Genomic DNA, 20,985 nt, shown 5'->3' with positions numbered 1-20,985 from the left:
GACAATCTTGTGTGCATCCGTGATTTTCACGGACCCATTGACTTGAATGGGTCCGTGAACCGTTGGCCGTGAAAAAAATAGGACAGGTCATATTTTTTTCACGGCCAGGAAAAACGGATCACGGATGCGGCTGCCAAACGGTGCAGTTTCCGATTTTTCCACGGACCCATTGAAAGTCAATGGGTCCGCGAAAAAAAACGGAAAACGGCACAACGGCCACGGATGCACACAACGGTCGTGTGCATGAGGCCTTAGAAGTAGATTTTCTGTGGACTCCGGTATATTAGATGGCTTATAACAAACGCCTATCAGTATTTTATTATTGTTTACCTCCATGTATTTCTACCCACAGTGACTACATGTTCATGTCCCTCACTTATATCTTCCCAGAGTGTGGGCTTTAGACAGGACTTTACATACAGGCACCTATCAGACAATAAGGGCATATCTTAGCGATCCTATGCCCCCATTGTCTGTGATTGGAAAACCCCTTTAAGTCACTTAATCTAACGTCACACACTTAATACAAACACACACTTGAAATCAAACACGTGAACGCTCACAAACTCGCTTTGTCTGCTTGTATAAGTGCTGCTATCAAACAACTTCAAACCAGACTGCTGTTTTCTTTTTCCTGTGAATTCATACACTAAGAAGTTCGGCAACACCATGATCGTATTAAGCCGGCAACTTGAGGTTAAAGAGGACCTGCCATCACTCCTGACATGGCTGTTTTAATAGCTCCATGCATTCCCCATGTAATAGCAATTCTGGAGCCTCTATTCTTATGACTCTATGTTGTGCCATTCTTTTATAATTTCTACTAGAAGTTGTGAATGAATTGCTAGCTGCTTGCTGTAAAGGTGTTACCAGTTGGGGATGTGTCCCTGCACAGTCTCACTCTATCATTGTCAGACTATACAGGTACACACTCCCATGCATGAAGCTATTAAAACAGGCATGTCAGGAGTGGTGACAGGTCCTCTTTAGGCCTCATGCACACGAACGTTGTGTGCATCCGTGGCCGTTGTGCCGTTTTCCGTTTTTTTTCGCGGACCCATTGACTTTCAATAGGTCCGTGGAAAAATCGGAAAATGCACCGTTTTGCAGCCGAGACCGTGATCCGTGTATCCTGTCCATCAAAAAAATAGGACCTGTCCTATTTTTTTGACGGACAACGGTTCACGGACCCATTCAAGTCAATGGGTCTGTGAAAGAATACGGATGCACACAAGATTGGCATCCGTGTCCGTGATCCGTGGCCGTAGGTTACTTTCATACAGACGGATCCGAAGATCCGTCTGCATAAAAGCTTTTTCAGATCTAAGTTTTCACTTCGTGAAAACTCATATCCGACAGTATATTCTAACACAGAGGCGTTCCCATGGTGATAGGGACGCTTCTAGTTAGAATACACTACAAACTGTGTACAAGACTGCCCCCTGCTGCCTGGCAGCACCCGATCTCTTACAGGGGGCCGTGATCAGCACAATTAACCCCTTCAGGTGCGGCACCTGAAGGGGTTAATTGTACTATCATATCCCCCTGTAAGAAATCAGGGCTGCCAGGCAGCAGGGGGCAGACCCCCCCCCTCCCCAGTTTGAATATCATTGGTGGCCAGTGCGTGCCCGATTCCCCCCCCCCCTCCGTCCCTCTATTGTAATAACTCGTTGGTGGCACAGTGTGCCCCCCCCGCCCCCCTTCCTCCCTCTATTGTAATAATTTGTTGGTGGCACAGTGTGCGCCCCGCCCACCTGGCCCCCCCGCCCCCTTCCTCCCTCTATTGTAATAATTCGTTAGTGGCACAGTGTGCGGCCTCCCCCGGCCCCCCCCCCTCCCTCTATAGCATTAACAACATTGGTGGCCAGTGTGCGGCCTCCCATCTCCCCCCCCCCCCCCGATCATTGGTGGCAGCGGAGTTCCGATCGGAGTCCCAGTTTAATCGCTGGGGCTCCGATCGGTAACCATGGCAACCAGGACGCTACTGCAGTCCTGTTTGCCATGGTTACTTAGCAATAGTACATTAGTAGAAGATTCATACTTACCTGCTGGCTGCTGCGATGTCTGTGTCCGGCCGGGAGCTCCTCCTACTGGTAAGTGACAGGTCTGTGCGGCGCATTGCTAAATGAACTGTCACTTACCAGTAGGAGGAGCTCCCGGCCAGACACAGACATCGCAGCTCGCAGTAAGTATGAATCTTTTACTATTGCTAAGTAACCATGGCAACCAGGGCTGCAGTAGCGTCCTGGTTGCCATGGTTACCGATCGGAGCCCCAGCGATTAAACTGGGACTCCGATCGGAACTCCGCTGCCACCAAGGATTGGGGGGGGGGGGGGATGGGAGGCCGCACACTGGCCACCAATGTTGTTAATGCTATAGAGGGAGGGGGGCCGATGGGGGGCGCACACTGTGCCACCAACTAATTATTACAATAGAGGGAGGAAGGGGGGGGGGGGGGGGGGGCGCACACTGTGCCACCAACGAATTATTACAATAGAAGGGGGGGGCGAGGGGCCGCACACTGTGCCACCAACCTATTATTACAATAGAGGGAGGGGGGGGGGCCGCACTGGCCCAATGATATTCAAACTGTGGAGGGGGGGGGGTGTCTGCCCCCTGCTGCCTGGCAGCCCTGATCTCTTACAGGGGGATATGATAGTACAATTAACCCCTTCAGGTGCGGCACCTGAGGGGTTAATTGTGCTGATCACGGCCCCCTGTAAGAGATCGGGTGCTGCCAGGCAGCAGGGGGCAGTCATGTACACAGTTTGTAGTATATTCTAACTAGAAGCGTCCCCATCACCATGGGAACGCCTCTGTGTTAGAATATACTGTCGGAAATGAGTTTTCACGATCTAACTCATATCCGACAGTATATTCTAACATAGAGGCGTTCCCATGGTGATGGGGACGCTTCAAGTTAAAATATACCATCGGATTGGAGAAAACTCAGATCCGATGGTATAAAAGGGACTCCAGACTTTACATTGAAAGTCAATGGGGACGGATCCGTTTGAAATGGCACCATATTGTGTCCACGTCAAACGGATCCGTCCCCATTGACTTGCATTGTAATTCAGGACGGATCAGTTTGGCTCCGCACGGCCAGGCGGACACCAAAACGACTTTTTTTTCATGTCCGTGGATCCTCCAAAAATCAAGGAAGACCCGCGGACGAAAAAACGGTCCCGGATCACGGACCTACGGACCCCGTTTTTGCGGACCGTGAAAAAATACTGTTGTGTGCATGAGGCCTTAATGTGTGGGTATTTTTGTGATTTTTTTATTTTTAGTGTGTTATTGAGTATCACAATACTTTTTCTTGGTATCGAAACCGAAACAAAATTTTGGTGTTGACATTTTACATGAAAATCTCTTTTTAGCAAAGCTAGAACCAGCTCTGTACCTCAGTTGGATCCAGAGATCTCCCCATTCATTTCTCTGCTAGATTTATATCAAGCTAACAGCTTAAAGGGAACCTGTCACCAGGATTTTGCGCATAGAGCTGGGGACATGGGCTGCTAGATGGCCGCTAGCACATCTGCAATACCCAGTCCCCATAGCTCTCTGCACTTTTATTGTGTTAAAAAACAGTTTTGATCCATATGCAAATGACCTGATATGAGTCCTGTATCCGGAGATGAGTCAAGCGGAAAGGAGCCCAGCACCGCCCCGCATCCTCCGAATCTCCTCCTTGCTGGCTGACGTCACAGAGCTGGAGCGCTGAAATCTCGCGATGCGCGAGCTAGCGCATGCGTAGTTCGTTTCCTGTGCTGATGCCAGTACAGGGAATGAATATGATGCCGATACTGCGCATGCGCTTGCTCGCGCATCGCGAGATTTCGGCACTCCAGCTCTGTGACATCAATAAAAGCGCAGAGAGCTATGGGGACTGGGTATTGCAGATGTGCTAGCTGCCATCTAGCAGCCCATATCCCCAGCTCTATGCGCAAAATCCTGGTGACGGGTTCCCTTTAAGGATGGGGTCTTTAGTGCTACAGCTAAGGGGGCATGTCCATGCTCTACCTATTATAGCTCAGGAGACAGGTGAAGAATGAAACTGAGCATGTGCAGCCATCTCAGTGAGCAGGACAAAGAAATTAAAAACAAACAAACAGCAGGTGGCGCTATACAGATATATTTTATGGTATAACTCAGTGGCTATGCTAAATTTTCAAATACATTCAATTACAAGAGTATTCAGATCCTGGTGCTGGTTTGAAAACTGTGGAATATTTTTTGTGGGGCAACCCCTTTAATCTGCTCATAGATGCAGTGATTCTGTTGTTAGCTTTGATATTACTGCACAGAACACTTGTATTTTACTTCTGCTTTGACAGTGAAATTTCCTCATCCAATGTTACTTGTAAGATTTCTCTTTCTGATGAGCCGTGGCCTCAGCCGCACTGTCCTGGTGAGGACAGCTATTCTTTTTGCTGAGTTTTTCCCATCTGAGTCCTGCCGAAGCTCTTCATGATTCAGCAGACACTTCCTCTGCTGAAGTAATTACTTGTGCTGGAACATTTGTCATTATTAGTTGATCTTTGTAGAATAGCATTATTGCTTGACAGCAGGAGAGCTGATGCAGAAGCCCTCCTAGAATGAAAGCTTGCAGCATCCGCTGTTTGCGGCAGCTAGTAATGAGTGTGACATTGTCAGAAATGAATGGACTTACTTTGTATGCCGGTGTCAAGCAGAAAATAATATATTTCCTACCAGAAAAAGTCATTATCGTGATATTGTCTAAAGAAAAAATTGGCATCAATTCCTTTGGTTTGCTAAAATGTGATCAGGTAAAATGATACCTGAGGTTTTCATATTATGTGTTTCTTAAAGGGGAACATGCAGAAAAATTAACAGTTGTGTTTTTTTTTTTCCAGCATGGGGTAACCTTGGGAATGTACTGAAGAGCCAGGGCAAGATTTCTGAAGCAGAAAAAGCCTACAGAAATGCTTTGTACTACCGAAGCAATATGGCTGATATGCTGTATAACCTGTAAGTATTGTATGCTGGGTGTCCCACTACTAAATATAATGGGAGGGAGTCCTTCATGCTGTAATAATTCTCTCTATTTTAGCCTCTGAAAATAAACTCCATAATAATAAAAAGAACAATGATGTTTGCTTGGATTGTGTTATACTTCTGCAAAGCAGTCTTTATTAGGCCTATCTATACCTTTAAGCCTTTCCCTTTTTGCATTCAAATTTTTTACTCCTTGCCTTTCTGAAGCCATAGCCTTTCTAATTTCTAGTTTTTTCCAATTAATACCCCATTTGGAATTTTTTCCACCTCCCAGCTGGATTTAGAAAGTACAACTTGTCCTGCAAAAAACAAGCCCTCATACAGTCATGTGCATGGTAAAATAAAAAAGTTATGGCGCCCGGAAATGCAGAGAGTAAAAAATGAAGATGCAGAAACTAAAAACCCTCGCAGGGGAAAGGTTCAATTTTAGGGAAAGGTGGTGATTAGATTTTTTTTTTTTTTTTTTTTATAGCTTTGAAAATGTTTTTATTCCTTTTTTTTCCTTCACTTTTACTTTACTTTTTTTTTAGGCCCCCAAAGGGGACCCCAACATACTATCATTATATACTCACTAACTTATATAACTAATTTATCCGTTACGGAATACAACGTTCAGTAAATTCCAATGCTATGCTGATACCTACAGGCTTTTATTGGAATATGCCAGTATTAGACCTAGAAGCCTTGTACAGGCTCTGGCGTTTTACTACTAAGGAATGCTTTCCCTGATTTCAGCCAGGGGAAGGCATTCCTGCCCAGAGCGTGTTCTTCTGGGTTGTTTACCTTGCAGTTGTCGTTGTCTTATTTGACTACAGCGTCTGAGGGCTGTCTGCTGTGTGAAAAAGCATGAACCCAACTAGGGTTGTCACGATCCCACCAAAATTTTGATTCAATTTCGATACCATAAAAAAGTATTGCGATACTCCATACCATTCGATACCACGCGAAAAAAACACCAAAAAAGCTGCGTGCATTCTGCATTTAATGGTACGTCCTGCCCATCCGGATCAGTCCTATCCTATTTTTTTTGGGGGGGGGGGGGTACAAGGTGACTAAAAAATAGCAAATCACGCAGTATTTATTTATTTATTTTCTGTTACGGCGCATAGGAGATATTTTTTATATTTTAAAAGTTTGGACTTTTCGGACGTGGTGATATGTAATTTATTTGTTTATATTTTTTAATGTAAAATTGTGAAAGGGGGTGATTTATACTTAATATTATTATTATATATAGTTTTTATTTAATAACTATTAGCCCTCTTCTAGGGGCTAGAACCTGGGATATTTAATCCCTTGTCCTATTTACCCTGATAGAGATCTATTAGGGTGAATAGGACTTCACACTCTCCCTGCTGCCTTGTGCATAGTACACAGAGCAGCAGGGATCTTACCATGGCAGCCAGTGGTTCAGTAGCGTCCTGGCTGCCATGGTAACAGATCGGAGCCCCGCAATTACATTAGTGCAGCCTAGTATCGGTAAAAGGCAAATCCCGGTATCGACCTACCCTACACCCAACAGCTATGTCATCCAGAGCGGGTGCCATCTTTAAAGATCGGACATCCGCTGTACCATTAAGGCAGATCTGTTAGGAAGGGGTTAAAGATGACAAGTTAATATTTTGCTTGTGAGGACCTAAATGTGGTTTACTGGATATGGAATGAAAACCAAATGTCACCTTTTCGACTTTTACAGTGACCAAACGCTATTAAAGGGGTTGTCTGGGCCATAGATATTGATGAGCTGTCCTTTAGGATAGGTCATCAATATCAGATCAATTGGAATCCAACACTCTGCACCCCACCTATCAGCTGTTGTCAATTAGTGCCAGCAGGCTTGGACTGGAAACTAAAAGTGGCCATGGAAAAAAACTAAAAGTGGTTGTAGATGGGTCCAAACTGACAGAAGGAGAAGCAACAAAATAAGCGGAGCCAACGAATGTAGGCCATTAGCAGTAGGTTGTGCCAGCAACACTATAGTGCAGAACATAATATTGCCTCAGCAGAACCAAACATAACAGTGCAACACAAAATACTGCTACTCGAGCCACAGTATTCAACTGTATCACCGTCCTAAGGGCGGCAATATCATTGAATTCAGGAGGGCACCTGTGGCCACTGACCAGGTGCATAAGTGCCTGATGATCCTGAATTAGATAATGCTGAGAGCATCAGATCTTTTTGTACCTGGCTGGTGGCCATGAGGAGGACTCTGACAGCTCCCTGCCCCTGGATCACTGTAGGGTTTATGGCTATTCGGTGCCCAAGTGCCAGAAATAACGCGGTGACCAGAGCCAGAAGCAGACAGCTCCATCCACTGTGCAGTACTCATGCTGGGTTGCTGTAGATAAGCTCTGATTGACTTGACAGCTGATATGTGGGGGTGCCAGGTGTCGGAATCCCACCAGTCCCATATTGATGACCTATCCTAAGGATAATTCATCAGTATCTAGAACCTGGACAACCACTTTCATGTCTTGAAGAAGTTATGCGTCACCTTTTAACATCATATCGTTTTTAGTTGCTGTTTAAAGCGAAACTGACAGCTTCCTTATGCTGCTCTTACCTTGGACAGCATAGTTTTATAGTACTAGCCTTTCTTAACCCCCAATGTGCACCAGCGCTGCCAGACAGATGAGTCTGATGCTGTCCTCAATGAGGGCAGCATAGTGCAGCTGACAAGTTCCCTTAAATTTTTTCTATACTGTAGTTCCTCAAGGTGCCATATCAGTTTGCTCCAGAAGACCCATTGTAAGTTGAAGCTCTGTGGAAAACCAGTAATTGTGTCCAATTCTCCCAAAATATCAACTCACAATACAAAATGAAGATTAAGCAGATAATATCAAGTCCCTAGATATAAAAGTCAGAAGTTGCTGATTGAGGCTGTATTTATGTTCTTTGAGGACAGGAGCTTCTTCAGGGTTCTGTACCGTACACAAAGGTTAACAGAAAAGTAACACAAAGCCGACCTCATCAGGTGCCCAGGGCAACATCCGCGCCAAATTCTGCTGGTAAAAAACCCTTTGTGAATGGTGGCTTAGTAATGTATTTGTTCTTGCCTGGCAGAATGCTCTTCATCTCATGAAGCCAACATATAGGGCTCTGTACACAAATGATGTTGGCAGCAGAAGGCTGCATACCATAAAGCTAATCTTCCCTCACAATTCTCGCTGCGTATATTTTCAAATCACAAAGCATAAAATCTTATGGTGATGTGCTGCAACACAGGCATAACCAGATTAATAAAGCTTTGCAGCCTCGCCTTGACCTGTGTGTAAATAAAGTGTATTTCATTCTCTAAAGCCTGGTGTGTCTACCTGGGAGATAACAGAAACCTGTGCTGTGTATCCTCCTACTGTATATCACATGCATTGCTCCACTTGTCTGGAGCTCGCACTTTCTCACGGTATAGTGCACTTTCTTGATTTTGCTAAATTAGCCAAATGAACTACAGAATTGTTCAGAAGTTAAAGGGGTTTTCCTATCTACAGATTTGTGGTATATACCGTTAGCTAGAATGTACCACAAATGTCAGGTGCAGGTCCCACCACAAATGTCAGGTGGAACCCACTCTTAGCTCGAGAGTGGAGGAGAGCACACCGCATTGCGTTGCAATTCTCCCCATTCACTGCTATAAGACTTTAGGCTCGCTCGACTTTTCACTTTGGGGGCACCATATTCCAGCGATACACCACATATGTTTAGAAGGGAATACCCCATTAAATAACTACTTTTTTAGCATCTAAAGGGAATATTGTGAAGATTTTCATTCTCAGCTCAATTATGGCATCAAAATGGACAACATTCCTCATTTTCACAATGAAGTTTTTTATTTGTATTGATGAGCACCATGCATGCTCTTAAATTTAAAGGGATGTGTCACCTATAAGTGCTGTTTCACACAGGGGGATGCCGTGCGTGTCATCCGCAGCGTTAAAGCCAAGCCCCGTTCCGGACAGCAGAGACAAGGAGCATTAACATGGCTGATAATGCTCTGTGCTTCTCTGTGAACTTTTCACTACAATATCACAGTGAGATAAAGTTGTCACCGTGATTTTGTAGTAAAAAGGTCACAGAGAGGAAAAGAGCATTAACAATCATGTTAATGCTCTGTGTCTCTGCTCTCCAGAGCGCGGCTTGGCTCTCATTCACGCTGCGGATGACACGCACGGAAACAACCCTATTTTTTCTGATATCGACAAGGGCTTAAACGATTACTCGATTTAATCGAGTAATTCGACACAAAATAATCCTCGATGCAAATTTTTTGCATCGAGGATTCGTTTGTGTCATGTGACCATGGAGCGGGAGTGAAGCGCTTGCTATTTCTCACCGCTCCGTGGTCACCCGCCGGCCCGCAACGCGCTGTACTGGATCCTGACACATCGTCAGGTCATAGTGCACATAAGCGCGCACTATGACCCGACGCTGTGTGCTGAGTGGCTGGCAGCGGAGGAGGCGGGGCGCGAGTGGCGGTACAGATCAGAACTGCTGGCTGCTGGTTGTCGGCAGAAGGCTGGTAAGTGGCTGCATGTGTGGAGGGGCACTGTGTGATTAGTGCTCGCCATGTGTGTCCCAGCACGGAGAACCCCTATGATAACACGTTTACCACCCAGTGGTGGAGCATGGACTTCTAGTTAGAGCTGTGTCACCTGTGCCGGAATGGCCAGAGGATGATAGGGGTAGTAGTGCTCACTGGCCTTGTTTAGAGGGGCTGATGATTGGCAGCATAGGGTGTTAGAGCACCCCCTGTCGTTAGTGGCTGGTTCAGGGTGGTTTGGGTTTTGTTTCCTTTTAGTCTCTGATGTGGGTATATCCCTTCACCATGACATCACTGTGCACACTATCCCTGCACTGTGACATCACTGTGCACACTATCCCTGCACTGTGACATCACTGTGCACACTATCCCTGCACTGTGACATCACTGTGCACACTATCCCTGCACTGTGACATCACCGAGCACACTATCCCTGCACTGTGACCTCACCGAGCACACTATCCCTGCACTGTGACCTCACCGAGCACACTATCCCTGCACTGTGACCTCACCGAGCACACTATCCCTGCACTGTGACATCATCGAGCACACTATCCCTGCACTGTGACATCATCGAGCACACTATCCCTGCACTGTGACATCATCGAGCACACTATCCCTGCACTGTGACATCACCGAGCACACTATCCCTGCACTGTGACATCACCGAGCACACTATCCCTGCACTGTGACATCATCGAGCACACTATCCCTGCACTGTGACATCACCGAGCACACTATCCCTGCACTGTGACATCACTGTGTGCACTATCCCTGCTGAGCTGATGGCACAAGGGGAGAGAGCTGATGGCACTGGGGGAGAATGAAGGGCGTTGGGGACTGATGGCAGGGGGTCTGGTGAGTTTTTATAAAGGAAAACAGTCTATTAATTCATTTTTTTTAAATTAGAATACTCGATTAATCGTAAAAAATAATCGATAGAATACTCGATTTCTAAAATAATCGTTTACTGCAGCCCTAATATCGACACATACTTTTTTCTGATCTGTGTTTATTTTCCCATTGTAGATTTTTTATTCTATTTCCTGAAAGTGATTATGGGGCGGCCATCTTGCTGCCTGAGCTGTTCTTAACAGCATTTAAACAATTACTTTACACCAGCCACAGGGATCATACACACAATGGACATTGACTTTTATGGGAGAGTTTTCTAGGCAAGCTCTGTGACCTCTGCAGAGGTCAGGAGGGAGTAGATAAGCTTTGACAATCATCTTTTGTGAGTGATCAGATCCTGTGTCATCTATATATAGCTGATGTCTGTCGTTCTAATCCTGCCTGTAATGATAAACGGATAACTGCAGTAAAGTTATCTGTACAGATCAAGCAGTGATGCCTATTAAATGGCGCTTAGTGGCCAGTGCCCAAAAAAAAAGTGCCAAGGGGAAATAAAAAAAAAAAAAAAGCATCACCAAAAATTCTTTAAAATATTTTTCATGTGAAAACGTGATCTAAACAATAGGTCATTTTCTGAAGACACATTCCCTTTAAGCAATATATGTCCATTGTAAGGACATACACATGTAATAACACCACAGTGCCACTCTTGTCCATGGGCTATGTATGCTATTGCAGACAAAAAAGCAACCCCTTCCTTCTGAGTTTAATAATTTCATGTAACCCCTTTAAAATCTTTGGGGAATGCATTAAAAAGTACTCTTCTTATTTCAGCGATATAGCCCTGTTCTTAATGTGAGATGTAGCCCTTTAAGATCCCCTCTGCTTTAATCCCTTCCTGACCAGCGTCGTAATAGTATGGTGCTGGCCAGGTTTTTAAAGATGGCGCCTGCTCCTGAGCTTCTTATAGCAGACACCCGCGGCTTATGTCCGCAACCGGCAGTAATGCCGATCGCGGACATTTAACCCCTTAGATGCCGTGGTCAATCCTGACTACGGCATCTGAGAGCGCTTTCGGTGCTGCTCCGGCTCCCCCGTGTGGCAATCGGAGTAGCCAGAGCTTGTGTGCAGCAGCCCCTGTCTTTGTGAATGACAGGAGGCTGCTGCACAGTATTTCCTATGGAGCCCTTGCCTGTAATAGGGCTCCATAGGAAAGTAGTAAAATCATCATAGATTCATAGCTGGGAGTATCTGGCAGGGCTTGTACCTTGGGTGCTTGTGGTGTTCGGGGGCACCAATAAGCCTCCTTACCTTGGATAGGGTATTTAGACTAAAGCAGCAAACTGGATTTTGCCCCTGAATGAAGGATGATCTAGCTACCGCTCTACCTAGTAGCACTTTATATTGTCTACAAAACTGAACAAATAGACTTATTTTCCATCTCAAGAATAGGTAGAAGCATGGCAGAAATAAAAAGTAGGGTTTTTCTTAGAGAAGAAACCTCTGTGATAATGATGTAAGTAATCATTTGGTTCTGTCATTCCAATGGTATGTGTAGCTAATGAACTCTCCCAGTAAATAGGAAATGATACATTGTACATTTGGGGCTAGCTAATAGAGAAGTTGGACAGGTTTTGGACATTAGAGTGGGCTTCCCATGTGTCCCCTAATTGCCAACAGAAATCTATTACTTGGAAAGTTTAATTTCCTATTGCAGGCTCCTGGTGCACCTGGATTAACATTATTGGGAAGGGGTTCAAGGCCAAGTTAACTGTTTGTCATACATGAAAAGTAGCGAGTAGGCTGTTATGACAGAGCAAACCGCATTATGTATATTACTAAAGAAATGTTGGGATGGGAAGATGACTTGTAGGTGTTTTCCTGAGGCACCGTTAGATGTTATGTGCAAAACAAATCTTTCTGTTTTATGCATCCAGTGTGCAGTATGTGTCATGTTAAAGGAGTTTTCAGCTTTTGCCATGTTGATTATCTATCCACCAATATCAGATCAATGGGAGTCTGACTCGCGAAGGAGCGCTGCATTCTCTTTTCTGTTTACCTGCTTGCCATCAACGTTGCACCACTGAGCACTGTAATTAGAGCTTCTGCATCCATTCACTTTAATGGTACAGAAAAGTTATAATTACACTGCTCGCCGCAGCAATGTCAGTAGAGAGCACATAAACAATGAATAGAATCTAGCACTCGTTCTCTTCCTACAGCTGATCGGCAGTCATCAGTATAAGATAGGATAGGTCTTCAATATAGGAAAAGCAGGAAAAGAGGACACTTTCTGTGACGTTATAAATTATCCTGGACTTGTACTTAAGCCAATCACCAGGTTCCTAATTATTCAGGACCTTACCGGATCCCCATTGCCCCATTTCAATGCTTTCTAGTCCTCCGCTCTTTTATACTGTACATCCTGGTCCCTCTCGAGATGCGGGAAATGACCACAAAGATAATCACTTACTGAGGAGGGTCACCGCTGTGGCTGAGAGGTCTTTTCTGCCTGAGAGGGAGCAGGAAATAAAGACTTAGGGGATCGGGAAGTGTTAGAATGGCAGCGGCTGAGAATCGGTAAGATATGACTTATTTTATTATTTTAGTCAGTTGTGAGGCTTTTTTAAATGTATTTCCCAGATTAAGGAAAGCACACTATTTATTTGATAGGAAACATCTTGATTGGAGTCATGCCCATAGCAGTAATTAATTGTTCATGTGTTATAGAAGTCAATCAAGGTGCATAGTTTTATCTTCTGGGAAGACATGTACATATCTATTAGTGGACTAATGGAATCCTTTACAGCCCATGTTTATTGATTGCTTCCGTGTTCAATTAGAACCGGGATATGCACTTTATCCTCTGTTAATGACACTAGAGAAAAGTGGCAACCACACTTCTATATATCTTGTGGTTTAACAGCCTGAAGTGCAAATTCAATGCATTTTTTTTAATAAACACTCAATAAAGCTGTTAATTGGTTCAGTTGTTCATTCAGGTTGTTGTAGGTATGACATGAAACACGTTCCCAGATTCATTTGGTCTCTGTTTATTTTGCTATACAGAAAGCCAAGTAGAAACTGTCATTACACAAGTATTTAAAGGCAAATATTTATCACTGGCTCCCAGCGACTTACATGGTGGTAGTAATGAATTGATTCTTTTTTCCAGCATTTGCGTGATAGTTTATATTAGAAAATAAGGAAATTTCCTACAGGTAACAGTAATCCACACTTAGATTCAAAGGCCCCATAAATCGCAGGGTTTCCAAATCGACTTCTCAGCTGGCTAGACTTTGCTTTCGGTTTCCAATAACTATAAAATAAAAAAAAGATTTAAAAAAAAATCACATGCATGAAATTTTTAATTCCCAACTGTGTCTGTTCCACTTCCCCCCATAGCCTCAAGAACCAAGAAAGTACAATTTTTAAAAATTATTTCCATTAAATGACTTTTCGAGTGATCTGAAAAAACGGTATTTAAAAGGGTAAAAAATCTCCCCAAAGGCAGAAATTGTCATGAAGTAATAAAGGAATGTATTTCATCCCCTGCCACTTCCAGCTCTGTGCATTGCTTACTTAGCTGGAGTTATGGTTTGCCCATATACCTCCTGTAACTGCTGCAATCAGTCACTAGCCTCATCTGTCCCTAGCCATATACCACTAGGTCCGTGATTAGCTCCAGCTTTGTCTGCTGTATACAGGAATGCTATGGCTGCAGCCAAGAATATATCTGCAGCAAAGAGGATTCAATCTGCGTCTTTATTTATTTATTTATTTTTGCTTTATATAATAATTTATTTTATATCTTGCACTGATGCTGCATTCTCCATCTGTGGTTTTCAGACAGCGTTTTTCACACATTGTGAGATGACCACACCATGGGAATAAACTAGTCCTGCATGGATTAAATTCCTCTTAAAGAGGACCTTTCACTAGTTTAAAAACTAAAAACTAACTATATCAGTGGGCAGAGCGGCGCCCAGGGGTCCCCCTGCACTTACTAGTATGTCTGGGCGCCGCTCTGTTCGACCGGTATAGACTCCGGTGTCTGCAGCTCCCTCTGTTGTACTGGACGGATTTTTTGTATTAGGCGTGTCCCTTGCTGCAGTGCTGGCCAATCGCAGCGCACAGCTCATAGCCTGTGAAAGGTCCTCTTTAATGATATTTTAGTGGCAATGGCCAGTATGCCTAACTGCAGGTTAGTTTATTCAAAAACAATATGTTCACTGATAAGCCATAACCTTAAAGCCTTATGCCTAATATTGTGCGAGTCCCCTTGTGCTGCCAAAACTGATCTGCCCTGTGGAAGCATGGGCTCTATAAGACCTCTGAAGGTGTCCTGTTTTTATCTGACACCAAGACTTTTCCAGAAGATCCTGTAAGTTGCAAGGTGGGACATACGTACATGGATTGAATGGTTTTTTCCAGCACCTTCTTCGGATGCTCAATTGGATTGAGATGTGAGGAATCTGGAGGCTGGGTGGCATATGTCAAAGTACTGTCAAATCCACATGAATGCCAGGACACAGTTACCCAACAAAAAGTGTCCAGAACTTCACATGTTTCAATCCGGGACCTGGATCTGAACTCTTTTGTAATTGCATATAATTAAAAATTTTGGTTGGAATTTATCATCCCCCTCTGCATCAGAAAACTGATGCTATAAAGTCACGAGGTGTTGCGCACGCTGTAGTTGCACAAACATTTGCAACTTTTTGGAGCATTTATGCAAAGCTCTACACTTTTCAAAGTAGCAAGTGTTGTGGGGTCGGCATATGGGGCCTGTCAAATTATATGGGGCCTGTCAAATTTATTTTAAACTATGTTAGGAAACTGGCATTCATTATAGCCAAAATCTCCACCTGCTCCCTTGCTGGTGTAGATCTCTGCTTTGGCACATGGACCTGCACAGATATGTCACAAGTATTAAGAGGCATGTGCTTCTTAATAAATGTGGAATATAATAATATTTGCAAAGATAGGTGCACTCTGCGGTCTTACTAAACCCTCATACTGATGTTAAAATTTAGAGATTAGCCAACATATCCTACTGTGGAGAACATGTCTGAGCCTGAGCACCGCGCCAAGGTTTCTCAAATAGCTCGGGACCTAACACTCACTTACCTGTGCCGTATGGGCAATACCAGGATCCAGTGGGCAAATTACAGGAGCGTAAGGTCCGACTCAATAATTGGGACACATCTAATGCAAGTGGGGAGAGATTAAGACCAGAAGACCAGCATGTAAAACACCAGTCTTGATAAATCTGTTAGATTTTGTTGGATAACTCTGTGTCTATACTCTCTGTATAGCACCACCGTCTTTTTTCTCTGTCCCTGAGGTGGTCACACATGCTCAGTTCTATCATCTGCCACCAATCCTGTCTTCTGGTAGAAGCTGTGACATTTACAGGGGGGGAGCTATAGCACAAACAACATGCCCCCTGAGCTGTGATAAGGAGAGAGATGCAGCAGAAGGAACTCACACCCCCTGAGAGTGGACACACCCCAGAGTTGCGAGCCTGAAATAAATCTAGCAGAGAAACTGGAGTAATAAACTGGAAGTGTTCTTGTTCCATGTTAGGTACATGGCTGATTCTAGATTTGTTACCACGATTGTTATGTACTATATAATGACTGAAATTTTTTACATTAATCATTGGATAATTATTTTAATTGAAAGTGGAAAAGGAAGACTATAAACAAAATGTATAGACAAATGTATAAAGGTTTTTATGCATGGTGAAGAAAAACCATGTTTAATGGCTTACATTTCTCTTAAATTGAGATTTTTTTTTATTTCCACATTTCACACCAATCCCCTTCCTGCTTTCTGGAATATAACTGTTTATTAAGGCAAATGCGGTAACTTAAACCGGGCGCTTGTGTCATACAGCTGGTTAGTAAATAGGGCAAGCTTTATACTAATCCCCTGGCTAAAGACTGGAGTCAAGGAGGACCTTGTAAATGGATCCATGCCAGGGTGGAGACAGTGTTCTCCTCCAGCTGTCCCTGAAGGTACACAGCTTGTCTTGACCTGTTTTAGCTCAGGCAGCATTTAATAAACTCTTATCTAGGTGCCTCCTGTATTGTTTAATTAAATAAATTCACTTCTGCATTTTATTTCGCAACCCCCTGTGGCTTCACGGGAAACCGGCTTTGATTAGTGCCATAGCAGCACTGAATATCTAGCACATCTTCAGCTAACATGAAGAGAGTTGGTGAAATTATGCAATTCCTACCTGTGTCTGTCGGGTCTCTTGTGGCTATCAAAACAGCTCTGGCAGCTTTTCCATCTGCACAAACTAATGAATGGCTTCTGATTTCTTCTTATCAGTAATCCATTTAGATGCAGACAGATGGTGTCAAATACAAAATGAACAAAAATCGATACCACATGTTTATTCATACTCTGGTCTTTTATTGGCAATTAAAACCAGAGCAGAGTCTAAATGTATATGTTAAATTATAATATAACTTATTATTTTAAGAATCAAAAATAGACATAATAAAATGTACACATTTAAAGGGACTGTCTTTGTTGTTATAAAAGACAGCCAAGGCAACATTTGTTATAGAGTAATAAAATAGCATATATAGTTCATCCTCTGCTACTTCTGGTGTTGCAGCTCCGATCCTGACCTCTGCTGCAGCAAAGACATCCACATAAACTCCTCATAACATCTGCAGCCAATCTGAGGCCTCAGCAGTATATTGAACAAGACCACTGAGGCCAGTGATTGGCTGCAGCAGTCAGGAGGAGTATAAGGGAAATAAGGGTAATAAAAAAATTAACAAATGATTGTTTTAGCTGACTGATGACAGATGGTCATCATCTATAAAGCTGTCACTATGCCGTAATATTCATTCTGTATAAAATAACATTCCCACAGTAAAAGATTATTCATTCAGTTAAAGATTGTTCATCCTTTGCCTGGTGTCATTAAACATGTGAGGCCAGTTTGAACAGCTATATTGGCAATGTAGACTAAAATGCGTGTGGTTGCATTGGCATGATGATCATTCGCCAGACGATTGTTCATTCAGTGGTTGTGCAATCATTATCCTATGTCCGTCTAATGTTTATGTCCACCTTCTTAGACTTTTCAAAGGGAACTCCTCAAGAAAACACACTTTACGTGTATGGTATTCTAATATCGCTATACTAGTGCACTGTAGTGCCAAACGAAGGGCCAGCAAATAGTTTATCAATCATGTTCCTTCAGCCAGACCTGAGAAAACTTGTATGATACTTCCTTACTGTTCTGTCCTCCTTGTTACTAAAGAGGGGGGGGGGGGGGGGTCTCACTATGAGTGGCACTCTGGGTGCCATTTACCGTCTAGTTTGGTAGGGAATTGTCCATATACATGAGTTTAGCAGAACCTGTTCGAAGAGAAAATCTTTAGATATATTAACAAAAATACAATTGTCATCATTGACGAATGGATGCAATAAGGCTTCAAAAATATTGGGATGCAGTTAGGATAAAAAGGGCTAGAAGAAATTAAAACATTGAATTATTTAAGTTTTTTTTTTATTTCTTAAAACAGAAGGCATTTAAATGCTCATTTCCATCATATATCCACACAAGATATTAATCCTCATTCTGGGGTGTTGACGGAGAAATTTCCCCTGGTTAGCTATGCATTTAGCAGAGATCCAGCCTAAAGGATATAGAGCTATTTAATTCAAATTGCATACGGCTTATTAGTACAAGATATTTCAACAAACACTAGCCTGTAAAAGGTCCACTCCACATGGTTTCACAAACTATTTCACACCATGTTTCTTTATCAAGCTATTTATATAGATTTTAAAGGGATTGTGCAGGGTTAGAACGAAATCTGTCTACATTTTCTTTAAACCAGCGCCACAGTAGACACAACTCATGAACGGATGTGTCTCTTAATATTTTAATAGCTTGGACATTTTCAGTTGCAGCGATATTAGTTTTGTTTATCTCTTTTAATATGTAAAAAAAAAGGAAAGGGGATGATTTGAGTTGTTAATATTTATTTATTTATTTTCTAAGTGTGTATATATATATATATATATATTAGGGTGTTTCATTTTGTAATGGAAAAAAATAAAATGTAAATACATGTTTGCATACTTTGCTTCCGCCCCGATCTAAAAGATATATATGCTAAATTTCAAGAACATTGAGGTTGCACACTTTGGGCAAAAATAGGCAAAAAATAAGATTTTTCAATGTTAATTACTTTTATTGGGAAAACTAGAAATCACAAACTTAAAATAATATTATAACTAGACGCTAAGATTAATAGGTAGTATGATAGACAAAACTATTATATTAATCAACTTTTAACAATGCAACTCCTTCTTTTGTTAGCATGGTGACGACTTTTCTGTGATGCTAGACTACCCTCCACAAGAATTGTTTTTGTTGTTCGTCCCTGACCGATTCGTTAAACTTTTTTATCAGAGCAATTCCTCTTTCTGCGGTATCATTGACCACCTTAAGAGCGTTCACATGGCTTCTTAGAGAATCACTACAGTATTCTGTCACTTCGTGGATCCCAAACAATTCAGAGAACTTCTTTGTTTTATTAGTAACGAAATGGCTCCGTTTTTTTTCTTCAAAAACTAGGTTTCTATCCTCTAATCGTTTCATTTCCTTTTTATTTGCATGTTTGGTTCCTAAATTTTTAGTCATATTTTCCTTAACAGCCTGAGTAATACGTTAGTCCAAAAAAGCCAATCCTACGTTTGTATGTCTCTTAGCAACTGTGAGAGCACTTTTTTTGATGTCTGCATCTGGGTAAGTGCTCAGAATCTGTAGCATATCCAAATCATTCTTTGGAGCCCATCGACTTACAATTGCCTCGTGCAAAAAGCAAACATATGAGGCTGACAAAATGTGCTACCCGTTTCATTCCTTTCAATTCTCGTTGAGTAATATTCAACTGTTTAGTGAAGAGGACAATTTTAAGTGTATATATTGCCTTTGCCATCCACCTTGCTTGATGCAGAGTCCCTGGGATCCTGAAACTGAAGTCGCTTTTAGACCAACCTCCTAGGTACAGGAGTGAGAGTAGTAATAACAGTGATCAATGTGTGCAACCCCTAAATATTATCCAATCTTCTTGAAATTTGGCATATACAGTACAGACCAAAAGTTTGGACACACCTTCTCATTCAAAGAGTTTTCTTTATTTTCATGACTATGAAAATTGTAGATTCACACTGAAGGCATCAAAACTATGAATTAACACGTGGAATTATATACATAACACAAAAGTGTGAAACAACTGAAAATATGTCATATTCTAGGTTCTTCAAAGTAGCCACCCTTTGCTTTGATTACTGCTTTGCACACTCTTGGCATTCTCTTGATGAGCTTCAAGAGGTAGTCACCTGAAATGGTCTTCCAACAGTCTTGAAGGAGTTCCCAGAGATGCTTAGCACTTGTTGGCCCTTTTGCCTTCCCTCTGCGGTCCAGCTCACCCCAAACCATCTTGATTGGGTTCAGGTCCGGTGACTGTGGAGGCCAGGTCATCTGGCGCAGCACCTAATCACTCTCCTTCATGGTCAAATAGCCCTTACACAGCCTGGAGGTGTGTTTGGGGTCATTGTCCTGTTGAAAAATAAATGATGGTCCAACTAAACGCAAACCGGATGGAATAGCATGCCGCTGCAAGATGCTGTGGTAGCCATGCTGGTTCAGTATGCCTTCAATTTTGAATAAATACCCAACAGTGTCATCAGCAAAGCACCCCCACACCATCACACCTCCTCCTCCATGCTTCACGGTGGGAACCAGGCATGTAGAGTCCATCCGTTCACCTTTTCTGCATCGCACAAAGACACGGTGGTTGGAACCAAAGATCTCAAATTTGGACTCATCAGACCAAAGCACAGATTTCCACTGGTCTAATGTCCATTCCTTGTGTTCTTTATCCCAAACAAGTCTCTTCTGCTTGTTGCCTGTCCTAAGCAGTGGTTTCCTAGCAGATATTCTACCATGAAGGCCTGATTCACACAGTCTCCTCTTAACAGTTGTTCTAGAGATGTGTCTGCTGCTAGAACTCTGTGTGGCATTGACTTGGTCTCTAATCTGAGCTGCTGTTAACCTGCGATTTCTGAGGCTGGTGACTCGGATGAACTTATCCTCCGCAGCAGAGGTGACTCTTGGTCTTCCTTTCCTGGAGCGGTCCGCATGTGAGCCAGTTTCTTTGTAGTGCTTGATGGTTTTTGTGACTGCACTTGGGGACACTTTTAAAGTTTTCCCAATTTTTCGGACTGACTGACCTTCATTTCTTAAAGTAATGATGGCCACTCGTTTTTCTTTACTTAGCTGCTTTTTCTTGCCATAATACAAATTCTAACAGTCTATTCAGTAGGACTATCAGCTGTGTATCCACCTGACTTCTCCACAACGCAACTGATGGTCCCAACCCCATTTATAAGGCAAGAAATCCTACTTATTAAACCTGACAGGGCACACCTGTGAAGTGAAAACCATTTTAGGTGACTACCTCTTGAAGCTCATCAAGAGAATGCCAAGAGTGTGCAAAGCAGTAATCAAAGCAAAAGGTGG

The 20,985-nt window shown here is 42.9% G+C and overlaps 1 protein-coding gene across 1 annotated transcript in view; it reads left to right on the top strand.

Moving 5' to 3' along the window:
* The window catches only part of TMTC2 (transmembrane O-mannosyltransferase targeting cadherins 2), a 289,642-nt gene that overhangs the window by 146,242 nt on the left and 122,415 nt on the right, over positions 1-20,985 (top strand). The window contains exon 4 of the mRNA XM_044280547.1: positions 4,882-4,996. Coding sequence (XP_044136482.1) covers positions 4,882-4,996 — 115 coding nt within the window. The remainder of the gene's footprint in view (positions 1-4,881; positions 4,997-20,985) is intronic.

The sequence above is a fragment of the Bufo gargarizans genome, chromosome 2 (genome assembly GCF_014858855.1).
Source record: "Bufo gargarizans isolate SCDJY-AF-19 chromosome 2, ASM1485885v1, whole genome shotgun sequence".
Lineage (NCBI taxonomy): Eukaryota > Metazoa > Chordata > Amphibia > Anura > Bufonidae > Bufo > Bufo gargarizans.
Note: the sequence above shows the minus strand (reverse complement) of the source record. Positions and strands in the feature narration are given on the sequence as shown.